Source organism: Neophocaena asiaeorientalis, unplaced genomic scaffold (assembly GCF_003031525.2).
Source record: "Neophocaena asiaeorientalis asiaeorientalis breed wild unplaced genomic scaffold, Neophocaena_asiaeorientalis_V1.1 scaffold14, whole genome shotgun sequence".
NCBI classification, from domain to species: Eukaryota; Metazoa; Chordata; class Mammalia; order Artiodactyla; family Phocoenidae; genus Neophocaena; species Neophocaena asiaeorientalis.
This window is the reverse complement of record NW_020175192.1, coordinates 10,734,439-10,753,627: the sequence shown is the minus strand read 5'-3', so window position 1 is coordinate 10,753,627 and position 19,189 is coordinate 10,734,439. Positions and strand designations below refer to the sequence as shown.

At 33.6% G+C, this 19,189-nt stretch overlaps 1 protein-coding gene across 4 annotated transcripts in view; it reads left to right on the top strand.

Annotated features, from left to right (window-relative positions):
* The window catches only part of WRN (WRN RecQ like helicase), a 127,556-nt gene extending 108,532 nt beyond the window's left edge, over positions 1-19,024 (top strand). For 2 of the 4 annotated variants that reach the window (XM_024765136.1, XM_024765135.1), the window contains exons 28-35: positions 2,677-2,752; positions 2,981-3,093; positions 4,802-4,916; positions 5,855-5,986; positions 8,403-8,565; positions 11,832-12,046; positions 15,310-15,441; positions 18,255-19,024. In XM_024765136.1, the coding sequence (XP_024620904.1) occupies positions 2,677-2,752; positions 2,981-3,093; positions 4,802-4,916; positions 5,855-5,986; positions 8,403-8,565; positions 11,832-12,046; positions 15,310-15,441; positions 18,255-18,374 (1,066 nt within the window). In that variant the 3' untranslated portion in view covers positions 18,375-19,024. The remainder of the gene's footprint in view (positions 1-2,676; positions 2,753-2,980; positions 3,094-4,801; positions 4,917-5,854; positions 5,987-8,402; positions 8,566-11,831; positions 12,047-15,309; positions 15,442-18,254) is intronic. The other 2 variants (XM_024765138.1, XM_024765137.1) reach the window with 2 other exon arrangements.
* Positions 19,025-19,189: the final 165 nt, after the last annotated feature.

Genomic DNA, 19,189 nt, shown 5'->3' with positions numbered 1-19,189 from the left:
TGCATGTATCTTTTTGTATTAGTGTTTTTGTTTTTTCTGGCTGTGTACCTAGGAGTGGATTGCTGGATCATGTGGTAGCTCTGTTTTTAGTTTTTTGAGGAACCTCCATACTGTCCTCCGTAGTGGCTACACCAGTTTACATTTCCATCAACAGTGTAGGAGGGTTCCCTTTTCTCCACACCCTCTCCAGCATTTGTTATTAGTAGACTTTTTGATGATAGCCATTCTGACAGGTATGAGGTTGCCTCCGTATTTCTAAGTGACATGCTTAGATTACTATTTTTTTGACTTACCGGTTTTAGAAATTTTCTTTTGATATCCTATAATGGTAAATTAGGGCTTGTCTCCCATATCCCCTTCCTTCATTTCTTCTCCATCAATGTCACCCCCACCTTCCTTAGAACAAAATTATATTTTAATTTTTGGTCAAATTAATAATTTGTTTTTACATTACTGTATCTACTCAAATATTATATAACACTAAGGCAATCTGTGTTATTATGGTCACCACTCTTAATTTTCCTTGATGTTAATAATTCTCTTTTTTATTTTCTTTACTTGTTTAGTGTTCCTATTACTAATTATTTTTTTATAGTAGGTCCTCGGTTATCTTTTTAAAATATAGCAGTGTGTACATGTCAGTCCCAAATTCTGAATCTACCCCTCTCCCCAACCCTTCCTCCCTGGTAACCATAAAATCATTGTCTAAGTCTGTGAGTCTGTTTCTGTTTTGTAAACAAGTTCATTTGTATCACTTTTTTTTTTTTAGATTCCACTTATAAGCGATATCATAATGATATTGGTCTTTCTCTGTCTGACTTACTTCACTTAGTGTGAAAATTACCAGGTCCATCCATGTTGCTGCAAATGGCATTATTTCGTTGTTTTTAATGGATGAGTAAGCTATTATTAATTTTATTTTCTCCTATTTTCAATGTTTTTATTTGTTTACTCTCTTGGAGAGTTCCTTGACTTTATATCCTCTCCCATCTGGTGACATTTTAATTTTAGATATCAAATTTTTAATTTCTAAGAACTATTTGTTCTTCTTCTCTTTCTTTAATCATGTATAGCAATCTTTTCTTGATTCATGGTTACAAGATTTCCACTTATCTCTTCAATGATATTCATTATATATGTTGGGTTTTTTTTTAAGATTTTCATGATTTTTCTATCATAATTTATTCCAGACTTACTGAGATTCCTTTTTATTAAAAGAAATTTATTTATTTTTATTTATTTTTGGCTGCATTGGGTCTTCATTGCTGCACATGGGCTTTCTCTAGTTGCGGCGAGCGGGGGCTACCCTCCATTGCGGTGCATGGACTTCTCATTGCGGTGGCTTCTCTTGTTGCAGAGCACGGGCTCTAGGCGAGTGGGCTTCAGTAGTTGTGGCACGTGGGCTCAGTAGTTGTGGCTCACGGGCTCTAGAGCACAGGCTGAGTAGTTGTGGCGCAGGGGCTTAGTTGCTTCGCGGCATGTGGGATCTTCCTGAACCAGGGCTCGAACCTGTGTCCCCTGCATTGGCAGGCAGATTCTTAACCACTGCACCACCAGGAAGTCCCTTATTATATATTTTGTACTCTTCTTCTGTGCACTTGTAATAGCATTCATAGGCAAAACATTTTCCACATATTTTTCTGCTTCAGGGATATGTTACACAGAATTTTGCCAGTATATATGATAATAAAATTTTTTTGTGAAATAATTTAACATACCAATTTGCAAATAGTCCATTAGTATAAAGATTTCCATAAATACTAAGATAAAGGTAAATATCTTATTATTTAAAACAAATTTATAGTTGTCTTGAGTCACCTGCTATGACTAATTCTTTGAACTGGAGTTTTCTTTCCTCATGTTCAAATTGACTCTTTATTCTAGTGATAAAATCTGATAATTGTAAAAATGAAGTCTTTACACTGTAAATTTTTAATTCTTGAAACAGGGAAATTTATAAACATTTCTTAAATATCAAACATGTTCTTCTCTTTCCCCCCCAAAAGCAGAAATTTATTTAAATTTGACACCTTTTACATAGGCTATTCTATGCAATTTCATTTTTGTAACTTTTCCTCTTTATAATTAATTTATCCGTGAAGTTGCCTCTTGTAAAACCTGGTTTTCTATCTAGTTTGCTGTCTTGCGCCTTTCATACCATGTTAATTGCTAATTGGGTGTTTTAAATTCTTTCGAGGCGTCAAAGGCAAAATTACTCCTTTTGGCTTATTTTTTTTTAGTTTGATTCTGAAGAAAAATGTGAATAATTTGATTAATTCCATGCTAATGTTCCTCAACAGCCAAAAAATAGTGCTATCACAAGAAGAATTATAGATTGTATCATTCTTGGTTAGAAAAAAATTTTACTTTGGTATAGATAAGGAGTATTTTCTTTCAAAGTGTTTGATTGATGAGGAGGAGGCAAATGCTGTTCTTAATTGCACCAGTTTTGTGATTGACTCAAATTATAGTTTTAACTTTACCTCTATAATGAATGTATTTGATACAAAATGTTTAAAATCTAGGCTGTCATTTAAGTAATAGTTGCCTTACTGGTATTGTGACAAATAAATGTTAATATTGATTTGGAAAGATATTCTCATTTTGGGGGCAAAATAAAAAGTGAACTTGGAGAAAGAAAAGCTTTTATTACTTCTTTTCTTTTAAATGTTTTAGCATCATGGTGCCATCACCAGGAAAATATTACAAGTCCTCAGAACCTGTTATTTCAGCCAAAGAGCAGGAGACTCAGGTATGGCTTTTGTAAAAAGGCAGTTCGTTTTTGAGAAGGTAGTTATGAGTCTACGCATGCTTAAAATTCTCTTGCCAGTATTTTAAAAATTGTTCTTTAGCTAAGAGTCTAAGATACAGTTCATTTTTCATCCTAAGGGGGAAATGTAATATCTGAAGCTCTAAAAATAAAGGGCTGGATTTTTCTAAGTACATTTAAACAAATGTTGTTTCTTTGCTTTTCGTTCAGACTACATTATATGGCAAATTGGTGGAAGCTAGGCAGAAACATGCCAATAAAATGAATGTTCCTCCAGCTATTCTGGCAACAAATAAGATACTGGTGGATATGGCCCAAATGAGGTAAACTATTTGCATATTTCTAACTTATTTTCTTCTAACATAATAGATTTGTAAAATACATCATTTAGTGATAATATGACTATGGCTCCAGCAGTCACATCCAAGAGGTGGTTCCCAAATCTCCCATGTTGCTGCCAGTGATCTGTTTCTTCACTGAGCTTTAGTCCCACATGAAACCAACTGTTTTCAGCAATCAGATCCAGTGTATATAAAATCTAACTCACTACCCACCAACCCCTCCGTACATGCATTTCATGCAAATGCCAAAACTCTTCCTTCTGAATTCCTTATTTTTGTTAGTCATACTATCATGTTCCTAGTCACGCCTGTTTAATACCTCTGATGTTACTGTTACTCTTCTAACATATATTCCCATCTTTCTCTTATTATATAGTTTTTAGACTTTTTCATTTCAGTGTTTCTTCTGTGTCTGTCTATGCTTTTCTTTTTTTAGTGACACCATGGTAGTTCAGACCATTATCCTTTTACTGTTGCAAAAGCCTCTAACTAGTTACTCTTTCTTCAGCCTCTCTCTCTCTCTGATATATGAATATGATATATGAATACCAAATACCTCTGATATATGAATACCAAATTAATCTTTATCATGTTGTACTTCTGCTTAACTAGTTTCCCACTGTCTTAACTTATTTAGCCCACAATTCAAGGCCTTCCATTTATGGACTTAAACCTTCTTTTCCATCTGAGTCACAGAATTTTAATGCTTCATCTTACCTAGATTGTTTACCATTTGTTTGTCTCCTTTTCAACTTCGATATGCTTATTTACATTGTTGCTTCTGACTTGTAGTTTCCTTGATTTCCCAAAACTCCTATTAGGAAATCCTTTAAGATCTGGCTTTATTGTTATTTGCTCCATGAAGCCTTCCATGTTCTTATCAGCAAAGTGATTCCTCTGTGGAATTCATAAAGGACTTTGAAATGTAAATTTAAAAGATGATTCTATGGCACTTATTACATAATGCTTTATTTATTTTTTTGTTATTATTGGTATTCATGTATATGTGTCTTCTAGATTTTAAACTCTGTGATGAAGATGTTATATTCCTCATCTTTTTGTGTTTTCCAAAGTACCTAGCACAATGCCTAATAATCACTAGGTGGTCAATAAATATTTAGAAGAAATTATTTCCAAAGAATTGTTGCTTGGTAATTGTACTCATCTTGTATACTTCCTTTTCAAAAATTGTTTCTGTTGCTAAATTTCTTTCGAGAGATGTTACTTTAGAGAAGAATTTTCTAATAATGTTACATAGTGCATATACCTTATAATAATTATTTCATTAAAAATAAATATTCAAAGACCACATTTTAATATTCAGTGAAGATATTTAAAGGAAAAGGAGTAATCATTAGATTGGCAGATTTTTAGAAAAAAGACATCAGACATTCTCTTCATATTGGACACAATAAGAAATATTAAAAGCCTGAGGTAGTTAGTTAGCTAGTTTATTGTTACAGGTAAAAACTTTGTAAATAATGAATGAGATTTTCTTCTGAGTTTCTTAGCCTCTTAGTTGTCCTCTAAGAATCATAAAACACAATTACTTGTTTTATACATTGTTTTTGGTTGCTGGGAAAAAATCCATGTTTATTGAGTGTCAGTATTGAAGCTAAATATCTATTAGCTGTGTTGCTGGAGTGGTAACATTTCAGTTGTTTCTTGACTTTAATTTTTTAAACGACAGACCTACTACAGTTGAAAATGTGAAAAGGATCGATGGTGTTTCTGAAGGCAAAGCTACAATGTTGGCCCCTCTGTTGGAAGTCATCAAACATTTCTGTCAAATAAATAGTCTTCAGGTAAAATACTATGGTTTGCAGGAGCTCTGAGAGAATAAACTTTTTTTGACAATTACAAAACACCCTTCAAAAGCAGCATTTTTCATTTCTATGCTGGACACTTAGAAAATGAATCAGATAGTTTCTATAGTAAATCAGTTATAAAAACATGTTAGTTACCTATTTTTTTTAATTGAAGTATAGTTGACTTACAATATTATATTAGTTTCAGATGTACAACATAGTGATTCAATATTTTTATATATTATGCTCTAAAGTTATTATAAAATATTGGCTATATGCCCTGTGCTGTACATTACATCCTTGTAACTTATTTGTTTTATACCCAGTAGTTTGTACTTCTTAACTCCCTTCCCCTATCTTGCCCCTTCCTCTACCTCTCTCCCCACTGATAACCACTAGTTACCTAATTTTTAAGATGATTCTGAAGTAATAGTTGTCAAACCTGCTTATGTCGGTTTATTTTGTTGAGAGGTTTCGTTTTTAAATCTGAATAAGTACTGTATTTTAGACTAAGAAATTATTTTACTTTCAAATGTAGATAGAAATTAAAGCTTCATTCATTCATTCACTATTCACTTCTGGGGGATTAGGGGACTAATTTAGAGGCAGAGTGGTCCACATTATAGTTCATTTTTAGTCCCTCTTATTGGCTTAAAGGGAAGACTAGGAATTTCTAGTTTTACAACCATGTTTGTAATTACAAATATTTTGTTCAAAACTTATTCCCTCTAGCCTTATTTTACCTTTTAAAATCAATATGTAAAAAATAAAAAAAACTTTTTGAGCTCCTCATAAAAAGGGAATTTGGAGCTGTTCCTTAGAGGTTTTATTTGTGTTATTTTTTTCGCCAATAGCTAATGATCATGTTGATAATTCTATCAATCATTATATTGATATTATTTTTGATCATTTGTGCTACATTTAAAATTTTGTAGACAGACCTCTTTTCAAGTACAAAACCACAAGAAGAACAGAAGAAAAGTCTGGTGGTGAAAAATAAAGCAAGCTCACTTTCACAGTCTGCAGCCATCACATATTCTTTATTCCAAGAAAAGAAAATGTGTTTGGTAAGTGTTACTTTCAAGTTAGAGGGAATTTTTAAGTTTATCTAAACGTGTTTTATCAGCTTTTCAATATCAAAGTTGAGACTTGGGATAAATTTCTTCTAATCCTACAATATTTTATGTGGTTTCATTTTATAATTAATTTTAGAACAGAATGTCATTTGCTTTTTCTGCTAAGCCCTTTTCTGATAATTAAGTAAAAACAGCAAGTATATTTTGACCATGATTATCTTATAGAGGTTATATCAGAGGTACTGATAAACGCATTTATAGCTTAGGGATATTGGAGCAGCCATATTTTAAGACTCCATTTTTTTTTAATGGGATTAATAGTTAAAAAACTATTACTGTATGTACTGATAAGAGATAATCTCCAAGATACATTGTTAAGTAAAAAAAGGAAGATGCATAGCACTGTGAAAAACATACATAAATGTGTATGTATATATATTTGCATGCTTATATATTCACATATCCTTGGGTATGTATACCAAAGTGCATAGAATATCTCTGAAGGATGTCGAAGAAGCTAGAAATAAGTTTAAAAAAATAACAAAATTGCTTTTCACTCTATCTCCTCTAGTGTAATGTTCTGTTTTTTTTTTAACCATGTCTGCTTGATGCTCTTTGAAAAAAAATCTGATTACTGTGAAAAATGGCCATACTTAATGTTTCTTCATTGTTTTGGCCTAAATCCTTAAGGCTGTTGAGAGTTTTTAAATATACAAAATGAAGAGGATATCTTAGTGGAATAGGGACAGAATGAGGCTTCCAGCTAAGTTTCACTAATTTGCATTCCTGTCCTCTCTGATGTTAAATTGGTTTAGATTAGGCTGTATGGTCCAGGGCCTGCTTTTCCTGTTCTCTGTGTCTCCATCCACTAGGCTATGTTACACACTTTCTATTCTGGTTAATATCCAATATAAATAAGAATAAACAGTCCATAGCTTATCGTAGTCACTTAATATATGTTCTACTTACATAGCCAAACTCCTTAATTAAAAGTACAAAAGCCATTACACAAAGAACCAAATAATTCCATTGAACTATTTTTGAAACATATTACATGATAAATAGGAATTTTAAGTTCATTCTCTTATTTAAACAGTAACTTACATGTACATGTAAAACATGCTTGTATATACACAATTTGACCAAATATGTGTGGTATAACTGTATATAATTACTAAGAAAATATGGAATAGCCTCCAAATTTTTAAAATAAATTGTATTCTCATACTTAGCCAGGATATGAAGTTTCATGTATTATATTACATATTCATGGTTTAAAATGTGAGGGGTGGTATATCTTCATTTGTGTCTTTTGCTATTATTTGGTTGTATATTATTGTGAAATATTGTGGTGTAATTATCTGTACATCCCAGGAGTCTGAGGGGGTCTTGCCAGTTACCCACAAAATTAAACACGCCTAAGGACTAATTAATCAGGAGGAATAATACAATTAGTTTTAGGTAATACGATGCCTGGTATCAAATAACCCTGATATTATGCACACATGGTACACACCTTCTAGTAGAAAAAGTGTAGACATTTAGTGAAAGTAACTTAAAACCTTCCTTTGAAGGATGAAAATATTGATTTAAATGCTCTATTTTGTGAAAATATCAGCATTCATACAAATACAGTCCAAATTCAGACTTTCAAGGTGTGTTAAAAAAGAGTGTCATGAAATAATTTAGAGCTGAGTGACTAAACTTTCTGAATGTTTAAAAGAATGTTTTATCTAACAGACATCTTAAATGGATTTGGAGCTACATTTGTCTAAAAGCTACATAAATATGTAACAGTGTCCTTAATTTAGCACAATTCATGTTAAATTCAATGCTAGGCAAATGATGACAGCCACTTGTAAATTGTGGTTATTATTATTTTATGAATAGAGCCAATTTAAAGCACTTTTTAAACTCTTCTTGAGAACCTTTTCTAGAGTACATTTGGAGCCTTATGTTATTGCTAAGCATTTTATGATTTGTCTTCCTGGAAATTCATGTAACTGAAGTACCGTGTGTTATTTCAAGTATATACATTATTGGGTTTCAGTTTACTGTATTTTTAAGAGGTTGTGGCAGCTATTAGACTTACGTAGAATGACTACTCTCTGTCACTAATAGGTTTTTAAGGTGAATAATTACAGAGGGATGAGGATTGATTTCTTAGCTAAACCTGGGTGATTTTGCTTTATTCAATATAATAAGTATAAAAAGTAGCAACTGTGGAGTTCTAGCATGTGAGTCATTTTAAAGAATTAGTTGAAATGAGAAATTTAAATGAAGGTTTAGTCCACTGCTTATTTCTCAGTGAACATTTACTACCTGAAGGTTTTGAACCTTGTATTTCTATACAGTACAGTGGAAACTTAAAAAAAACTCACTGGTTGTTTTGCTGCTATTTCTCTAGAAGAGTGTAGCTGAGAACAGGATTCTGCCTCTCGCAGCAGTTGGCATGCACTTGTCCCAAGCGGTGCAAGCTGGCTACCCACTCGATATGGAGCGAGCAGGTCTGACTCCAGAGATTCAGAAGATTATTGCTGATGTTATCCGAAACCCTCCCATCAACTCAGGTGATAACCATGACCTTGGTCTGCAGCCTTAATGACTTGAGTCATTGAACCCAGATGAAGTAAACAAGCAATCCACTAATATTTTTCACTCTGATCGCATTAACCCTTTATGCTACTATGAAAACTTTACTTTTGTAACGCTTTTTATTGTTTTAGAAAAACAACCTTTCTTCCCATTATCACTCAGAGAGAAGTCTGAGTCTGAGAAATTCTGGCTTTTTTTTTCAGCTTCAGGTTACAACTTCCACACCCATCCCCCAAACAGTGCTCTTTCATCCTTTTCTAATTTCTACTTCATCACTTGAAAAAAACACATTCATTCCACATAGCTCACTGACTTAGTTTTTTTCTAAATCTTTCTGATTCCCTGTCACTGGTTTTACCTAAGTAGCCTTTCTCATCAGTACAGTCAATAGTGTCAGGCACTGTGGCATTGAAGGGATGGACTGAGTTCTCTTGGGCCCCTTATAGAAGGGTTTTCTCCTGTCACTTTGCTACAGAACATCAACTGTGCTCAAGGAGATCAAGCCCCTTTGTTTGCCTTGCAGAAAATTTAAAAATATGCCTATTTTAAAGTTATGATCCCTTTTTTACAGAAGTAAAGATGAGGTGGATTAGAAGGATTTTCACACCCTAAATGTACAAATGTAAACTAGGTGTGTTATAATTCAGTAAATCTGATGTTTTTTTTGACTGTTAGGACAGAGCAGTGGACATACAAAAAGCCTTATCTCCAAAGCTGCAGTGCAAATAGTTAAACTTATTACCTCAAATGCTTTCCCACTCAGAAACGAGTATACAGTTCTCCCCCCAGATTTAGAAGTAAGGGAAAACAGATCACAGTTAATACTGTACTTAACTGATCAGAACAAAGGTATTTAAGTCACTTTCAAAGGCAGCATTTGTTCTAGGCTTGAGCAAGACTTGACTGAAGGACACCTCCATCTCTCCTTCCATTGTTCAACCTTGGAGGCAAGGAGAGAGACAGAGGCAAGTTTGGGCAGTGGTCCTCTAAGTTAGTTCCAGGAAACCGAAGTTTCTCTTTTTACTATACCATATTAAAGTTGTACTGCCAACTATTTAGGAAAGAAATATGCAATTTCTAATCCTGGTCAATGAAACTTCCAAGTGTTTTCAGGGCCTGTTGATAGCTTATGTCAAGATCTTATTTGAGGGAGATACCTTAACAACTAATTCTGCTTCTGTATCACAGCTTTCTGGTTATGATTTGATTTCCCGTGTAGGTCTGTCTATAGGGAAAATATGCTCTGGTCTTGCTAATCTGGGTACTTATCTATATGATAGTTGTGAATTCATAATTGGAAATTAATGAATTGGCATTTTGTGAGCTTGGTTAATGTGGCTCTATTAAGGTTAAAGTAGGTTTGTAAATCTGAAAACGTGAGGGCCAAATCCTGTACTGTGATAAAATATCCAGGGTCACTTAGCTGTGAGTCATCTTGTGAGGAAGCCAGCCAGCTCTCCTGGTCATTCTCCAGTCTTTCTAACTTCAGCAACCATTTTGCTAGAAATTAAGGAAGAGGAAGGACAACAGTAATTAATTGCAGGGTTAGAATTGGGATTGTATAAAACCTCTCTTTCTCCAATGCAGAATGAAATAGTATTTTAGAGAAAGTCAAAGACTCAGATGCCGTCTTGATTTTAATACCCTAGAATTATTTTTTCCTTTATGTATGTATTGTCTCTCAGGATTTAGAGAAAGATACATCTTTGATGAGCTGTTTGATAGTATGCAGTATTCTCTGAGTTTGTGCACTCTTTTTCCCTTTTCCCTATTGTCTTTACTATTATACACTGAGTATAGCAAATAAATTTTCATTCAGTTAAATATTAAATTGAAATCCCAAAGAACAATGGAATTTAAATTATACTTATTAAACACTTATTTCATCTTTCTGTCAATACACTGTATATAGGTTGTACAAATAATACGAAAAAATATATTATTGTAATTTACTTCCAAAGCCAAAATTGAGAAAGATAAGTATCATGAGCTCTAAACTTTATTTCTTTTGACTGTATGGTTATAGTCTGTAATATATCGTTTATTGATGTGAAATTGTATTTTTGAATTCGTATTTTTCCTTGATAAAATACTATTTGTTCTCTTAACTGGAGGAAACATTGTTGAGTTATAAATTATAATAAGAAATGAAGATATCTGTGCCACACTAATGATTCAGATATATTTCACCTTTTACTTAACTGTAGCCATATCACGTGATTTGGTGTTTTAATGAACAAGTTTGTTGGCATTTAAATTTTGCACAATCTTGAATTGAGAATTTTCTATATTTTATTATGGCATAATCTTAATCTTAAAAATAGAGTATTTGTGAATTGAGAAATTATATCTATTATTTTCATGCTATCTTATTTGCTAAGTAGGTTTTGTCCTTGTAACAATATTTTAAGGAATTCTGTACCTTTTTACTCTTTTAGTTTTTTCCATGTTTACATGACTTTAAGCTGCTTCTTTTATGGAGTTGAGATTCTAACTATGCTTAATAATAAATGAAGCAAAGTATTTAATGAGGTACCTGGAAAGTATTTTTAATAATTTTGTTCTTTCATTATTTATGTGCATGTAACTAGAAAATTAAGGGTGGCTTCCAAGGGACCTGCCACAAAAGCAGGGGTAATATGATCTCTTCTAAGCACTGAAAGAATGCAGGCAGTGCTCATTATTTCACTCTCCAAGAGATATTTTCAGCACTTACTTGTGTGGAAAGTTAGGGCAAATAAGATCTGAAAATAAAATATCTTTCCCAGAAAACTTATTTAAATAATAGGCATTTTAAATAGTTGACGTGTTTTGTTATGCTTCGATAGCCATTGAAAGAATCCTTTTTATTAGCATCTTATTTACAAGTATGATTAGCTTCTATTTTAAGGCTAAATTATTTTCAAAAAATTAACTTATAATTGATATTTGGAATTTCTGTGGATGGTGGTTTTGATTCTCAGGGCAGCCCTCAAAAGACGGTTTGAAACAAAAGTTAAGCAGAGTCGATAGCCTGACCTGACTCTGGGTCTTGGAAGCAGGGGTGCAGGTGGTGCAGGAGTGAGGGGACATGTTTTACTCCATTTCTGTTCTGTAAGGGGATAGGCATTTGAAAGAGGAACATTTTCTTTGGCCACCTTCCTCCTTCCTTTCTACAAAACATGTCACTATTTCCAGCTCATAGGTTTTCTGCAGTGTTCTGTGTAATTTATTTTTAAATCTTTTTTTTCATCCTTTACAGATACAAATAAAATTAAACTAATTAGAATGTATGTTCCTGAAAACATTGACACCTACCTTATCTACATGGCAGCTGAGATCCTGGAAAAAGGCTGCGAAAACAGGATGCTATGCCAATCTCCATGTGATTCCAGCAAAAAGAGATGTTTCCCCAACTCTGAAGAGAGCTGTTCAAATTCTAAGAGAAGGAAGGAAGAAGTGGGCACTAATACCAAGGTGTTAATTATATGTAGAATTTTCATGTAGTGTCAGATCGTTCAATTTGCATATCTTAATATCAGAATGCTGTATTTTTTGAACTGTTATAAATTCTGATAGAAGGTTACTTTTTAGAAAATCTCGGTGCTGTATTTCCGTTGCTTTTCATAAATCTGATCTGAGAAAAGAGATTTTTTTAAACAGCGGGAAAAGAGGAATATAGTCCATCGATTTAGCTTATTGTATGGGAATGTCAGCTTAAATTTTACCTCTACCTTATATTGACTATATAGTCTGGAAATTCTCTTTCTTTCATAGATATATATTTAATATTGGCTGTAAGCATATGGTAGTTTATGTGGTTAATGAAAATAAGACCAAATTCTATGATATATACCTCCCCAGATATTGGAATTTGTCTATCATTCTGTTACTCCTCAGGCTCTGTTCCTGTTATAGTGAATCTCTCAGGTACAAGGATAATTGTTGCTCATGGTCCTGGTCATATCCCAGTGCACTTTTGCATGATCAGAGAAAGACCATGAGTTTAGTATTATTTTTACACGGTATATTTTATTAAAATCAAATGCTTTGAATATTATTGCTCTGTGTGTTATATGAGATAAATAAATAGTCATCAGAGAATAACTATTCTTTGACATTGTGACTCTACTAAATGATTGCAAAGACTTGAAAATTTGACCTTTAATATCTTCCAGGTCTAAAGTTCCATGATAAAAGTTTGTGAAAACTATAATTAACTCAAAAATTACTTTAGTTCCTAGATGATAAATTCAGCATGGTGGTAGGTGGTTGCTACTATTTATATTAGAGAATTAGGGACTTTATTTCAGTTCTAAGTAATCTTTATAGGATTTCCAACAGTTAAACTCCTTTTCTCAATAGCTTAAAAAGTAAGAGGAACTGATCTTTTAAAATTCTGTCCTTCAGTTAGATTTGTATATAGTCATGTACTAGATAACCTAATGAAATTTTATTAACTGGAATCCTTTACATTATTTTGGCAATTGAATTAGCTATAAGAAGGGCATTGCTAACACACCACTGTAAAGCAATTATACTCCAATAAAGATGTTTAAAAAAAAAAGGGCATTAAAGGAGATATACGTTGGGCAGGTGGTAGTGAAATTTGGCTGCTATTCCCAGCCTTTTATTTCTGAAATCTATACCAGGTGCCTAAGACCTTATTTTTTTCCCAACTGTATATGTCAATAGGAAAAGGTGTAACTTGTTATTTTTCCTGAATATTGAAGCATATTTATAGTGAAATACTGTTATAACCACACATTAATATTATTGCTTTCCTCCTATTGAAATAACATCATATTCTGAAAAAAGAGTGGGGGTATTTTGGGGGGGGGTGGGTGGAAATTAAGCCTACCGGATTCAGCCTTTTCTTTTTCCCCATTTAGGGGAACAAGAATATGGGGGCTAGGAAGTAGATTAAGGGGTGAGTGAGCCAGCCAAAGTGTTTTTCTTTCGTCTGCCTTCCAGTATAGAAAGCTACTCTGAACACTGTAGAGTCTGTTGGGAGGCCTGGTTTCAGGATCCTTCATGTGTTAACCTTCATCTTTTCTACTGACCTGGATTGTATTCCTTAGTCTATTTCATCTTATGATTATGAGGTTTCTAATAAAAAATAATGTCAAAACAAATTCTTTTTATTAGTTGATGCATTGTTAGGTTTACATCTATTGTGACTGAGGTTAAGATAGAAGCTCAGTCATGCCTGTGTTTACTGGAGGAAGATTATGTCTTGATAATGGTAGTTCTGATTCAATATACGAAGGTACACAGTGGATTCTTTAAATGTGTAGTTTTTTTTTTATTTCTGGAAAGTTTTCTTAAATTGTAGATTTAAAATTTTTGTTTATTTCAGGAAGTTTTTAAAAATTTTACTTTTTAGTATTTTTGTCCCATTGCTTTGTAGTTCTTCTTAACGGATTTCTGCTCTCTATATGTTGGATCTTCTTTACTGAGCTACAATATCTGTCACTTCTCATGAATTCTTTTTGGCTTTTCATTTCTCTTTAAATTAAACTTTTCTTCTTTTTCACCTATTTCTGTTTGGACACAATCTGTTGTATTTATTGCTATGTTCTTTATAGTTTAATATTCACTTGTATAATTTTTTCTTTTATTTCTAATTCTTTCCAGAGCTTTTCCCCTCACTTTTGAATTTTTCTGATTTTAATTTATGATGTTTGTTTTGAATTTCTTAATGTTTTTCAGCTCATTTTAGGAGGTTACAGTTTTCTATATCTTAGCAAGTCGGTGTCAGATTTGACCTCATAACTGCCTGTTGCTCCTTTTTGTGTGACATTAGTTTTCCTGCACTTTCAAAAGACGGCATGCTTCAGGATAGTTTTTCCAAGTTCCCAGAGCTCTCCTGTTGTTTTTGTGTAGCATTCAAAATAGGGAAACTTGGTTTATGACATACCCCGTTCTGCTACTTTTACTTGGGCTTTCTCTTCCATTTGCCTCTATTATACCCGTCCTGCTTGATTTTGATTTAACCCCAGCAGTTCTCAGTGTCAGGCCTTCACCTGGAAGTTTATAGGTGCCAGCTGCTCTAGTCACTTAAGACACTGCTGTGGACCCTTTTCCATCGCCTGCTGTTGGGTTGGGCAAAGGCACTCCCACTTTTCAGATGCTGTTCTCAAAGAAACCTTTCCAGTGTATACCTGTGGGCTGTTTGGTTCTCCTGTTCTCAGGCACCTCACTGCCTGCCTCTGCTTTCTCCCACACAGATGCTGTACCATGCAGGTCTTAGGGCTGTTGGTTGTTTTTCCTCACATGCTTGTAGTTTCAGTTTCCTGAGGATACCTTTAATAAACTTAGTTTCTTTGTAAATGTAGATGATGAATTTTTGGTTTTGCTCCCTAATTCTATCTGTTTTAATGCTGGGATTCAGAAAGATTAAAAAACTACACTGCTGCTGCCACCATCTTCCCAGAACCCTCTCCTCATATGTCACTTTTTTCCATCTTATTTTTCTTGACTGCCTGAGAGAGAGAGAGAGGTCTCATGCCCTGCCACTGAGTTTCATTATAAATTAAAACATACAACATTTTTATAAACTACTTTAAGATACTCAGGAAAAATGCTGGGGGGGTTATATCATTATAATCATTGTTAAAATTGAGTACCTCAGAATAATATGAATTTTCTTAACCTTTGCTTTTTTAGGCATAGTTTGTTTTTTTCCTAAGGAAATAGTGCATGTAGTAACTATTTCGTATTCCCCCAAAATTTTAAAGGTTGATGGAAAACATTCTTGTGATTTTTCACAGGAAGATGAGAGTCACAGAAATTCACTAAAACTAACTTCCTGGAATCAGCCATTCAGCGATCCCCAAATTGAAGATTTCTTTGTAGATTCTCATTTACAGGTAAAATTGATTTAATAAAAGTTTTCATGACAAATATATTATGCTTGATAACTAATATACCTAGATTTATCTTAGTTTTTAGATGAAATTAAATGCAAATATAATGTACGTATTTGCTTACATATATATGGGAACATATAATCAGCAAATGAGTTAACGTTTTATATTCTCAACTTAATGATAGTGGCTTATTAATAGAACTTGGAGTACCAAGTAAGTACTTACTTAAATTTAAGTAAATACTTACTTAAATTTTTATTATGATTGCTGGGAATTTTAGCCTTCTACTAATGAAGGAAATAGTCACTGAAAAGCATTGTTTCTGTTATTAGACCTCATAATTAAAGTCCTCCAGATACTTATTGTTGAGACTCAAAAGATACATTCAGTGTAAGCAAGTGTTTTACCCCTTTCTCAATGAAATAAGCTCATTTTTATAATGATAGGATAAATGCTGAATATCATATTCTATCAATATAAAAATGTTATAGGAGATAAAAGACCTGAAATGATATTAGCTACCAATTAATGAATACCAAGAATAAATCAGGATGTGTTTTGATATTTTGTAACTCTCCAAATAATCCAGTGATACAGTATTATATACTATTATTCTCTTTTTCTGTGTGAAGAAATCAAGGCTTTAATAACATTCATAAGGTCATACATGTAGCAAGTGACTCAATTAGAACTCAAACCTAGTTCTGTTTTTTTTTAAGTTACTTAGGCTTATTTTATTTATTTATATTTATTTTTAATTGGAGTATAGTTGCTTCACAATGTTGTGTTAGTTTCTGCTGTACAACGAAGTCAATCAGCTATATGTGTACATATATCCCCTCCCTCTTGGACCTCCCTCCCACCCCTCCTCCCCCATTCCACCCATCTAGGTCATCACAGAGCCTGTCTGGTTTTAAAGTCCCTGCTTATTCCATAGTATTCGGCTACGGCTACAACAGGACTTCAGGTTTTTTCCTTGGCTCTGTTATTGTTCGGATCTTGTACTCTGTTTTACTTTTTGGCTTTGTTATAATTTTAACTGGTTTCCTTCCTCCAGTTGCCCTTAAACTCTAATTGCAAGCAATGATAGTTGTCTGTGGCTGCAAGGAATTTTGATAATAGAATTCTGGGGGGAAGAGTATTTCTGGGCCAATTTCATCTCTACCCAAATGCCTTTTATCCGTGCCACTTTATATCCCTAATACTTATTATTTCTAAGTCAAACATTGTAGTATCATACAGTGTGTATAAATCTCGTCTGTCCTCCTGGTCTTCTCTTCCCTGTGAGGAAATAGGTGCCTGGGAGAGAAGTTGCTATCTTGGCTGGTTTTTTTCTTTAGCTTTTGCTAAAGTGTGAATAGCCCTTTCTTCGGCACTGGATTTATTTAAGTTGGAATAGCTAACAGCTTTTACCTTTTAAAAATATAAGGTCACACAGGTTTTGTCAAGGAGTTTTTACTTTTTTTCCCACCTTTAAATATTTTGAAGCCACTGTTAAACACAGAAAACATAATAAAACATAGCAAGCAGTTAACGAACAATTCATAGATGTAGTCTTCATTCTTGAAATGGAATAAATTATACTGGTACACCTTAGGCTAACAGACACATTGTAACTTAGATGAGACCACCTTACCTTAAAACCCTCAAATAGGGCTTCCCTGGTGGCGCAGTGGTTGAGAGTCCGCCTGCCGATGCAGGGGACACGGGTTCGTGCCCCAGTCCGGGAAGATCCCACATGCCGCGGAGCGGCTGGGCCCGTGAGCCATGGCCGCTGAGCCTGAGCGTCCGGAGCCTGTGCTCCGCAACGGGAGAGGCCACAACAGTGAGAGGCCCGTTTACCGCAAAAAAAAAAAAAAAAAAAACCCTCAAATAGTTCCAATAAATAAACTAACTCTCCCAGATTCCAAAGTATAGTCATGTTAGAATGATTTCTCCATCATGTTGGTTTAAGGAGCTAGAGTTCAAGCTGAGATAACACAAATTAATACCATTTTGAGCTTATAGAACTTACCTATTAAAAGTTTTAATAGGTATTAAATTACCTATTAAAATTTAATGTACAGATAATATAAGTACACAACCACTGCCTTTGGGTTTAATTTTGCTTTCAGGGACCTTTAACTAGGGTTCTGAAGCTTCATTTGGTGCACAGGTCCCCTAAAATTAGGCAAAATATCGTGCATGTGTACGTTTGTCTTTTTTTCTCATAAGTGGACCTCTAGTTTTTAGCTGATTCTCAAAAGAGTCTATGAAACAGAACCCTTTTGTTGTTTTTCATTTATTCAGCAAATGTTTTCTGAGTACCTGTTATGTCTCAGCAACTCTGCAAGGTCCTGATGATGCTTGAACCACTCTCCTAGTCTGTCTACCACTGTAGATGTACAAGTTGTATGCTTTTTAAAATGCCTGATATAACTCTGTGTGTGTGTGTGTACACATGCTTAGGCAGATGCCTTTCTTGGAACATTCAATTCACCATTTTGGCCAAGCTAAAGCAAATACACCATGGGACATAGATCTGAAATAATATCCAGTTCTTTCCTTTCCAAATGAGAGTCTACACTTGAGTGTCTAAAAATAGGTTAACAGGATGGCAGGTAATTGCCTAAAAAAATGATATAGTTGATTTTGTCTCTCATGTGTTTATTTTTGGATCCAGAAATAAATTCTGTAGATCTTATTATTTTGTTTTATTTGGAAAGGGAAGGCTTGTGGGTGTATATTCAATAACCTATGTTACTTTGCAACTGAGACACATTTTCAGCAGTACAAATATATATATATTTTTTTTTTCTGTTTCTTTCCTATAGACTTCGTCTGAAACCTCAAAGAGAAAATTACCTGGGTGGTTTGCCAAAAGAAATGAGACCTTACCTGATGCCAGCAAGAAATCAACGGCCAAAACTAAAAAGAAGGGTCTTTTTAGTTGAACTGGCAACTGCCAGAGGAATTATGTGTGTCTTGCTGTGTTACAAGAGGGAAGCTGTATTTCATTTCTGAAAACAGTGGGGAGTAATATTTTTGTTTAAAAATTATTCTAACCTCAAAGTAAAACTCACCTATTTATTGAACAGCTGGTGTCTTAAAACAGCCTTTTGAAATTCACATAAAGTTGAGTCTTCTGAGAGCCTGAGTGAGTACCTCATAGAACAGAATCTTAGTTTCCTATGAGATTGCTTTAAGAAATCACGTTACTGCCCTGTTTTCTAATCTCTTTACTTACTTCAGCAGTATGTTTGGAATATGTAATGTGCGGTGATTTAATATAGATAACAGATTATCAGTTGTAAGTGATTATGTGTGTGATATGTAATATTCCTGTATCACCAAAATTCTGTCTTATAAATGAAGAACGCATAGTTATTTTACAAATTGTTTTTTCTATTGTTAGAAGAAACTCTTATACACATTTTAAAATGATATTAGTGGACCAGACCAGTGAAAATGAAACATTTCGGGTTCTGTGTAGAGGAAAGAATATAACAAAGGAGACCAATTACACTAGACAACTATGCACTTTGTATGTTATATACGATTTCTATTATTTTTCAAATAATAATAAAAAGTCCTTAGTACTGAATATTATAAAGATATGTATTTTAAACTTTCATATACTGACTTACCTTGAGCACCTTTAATTTTTGATGATGTCAGAATTTGATTCTAATACCTCTTTATGTAGCACATGTAACTGAAATATACAAAACACATACTGACACTAAATTGGGTAAATCACAGTTGATAT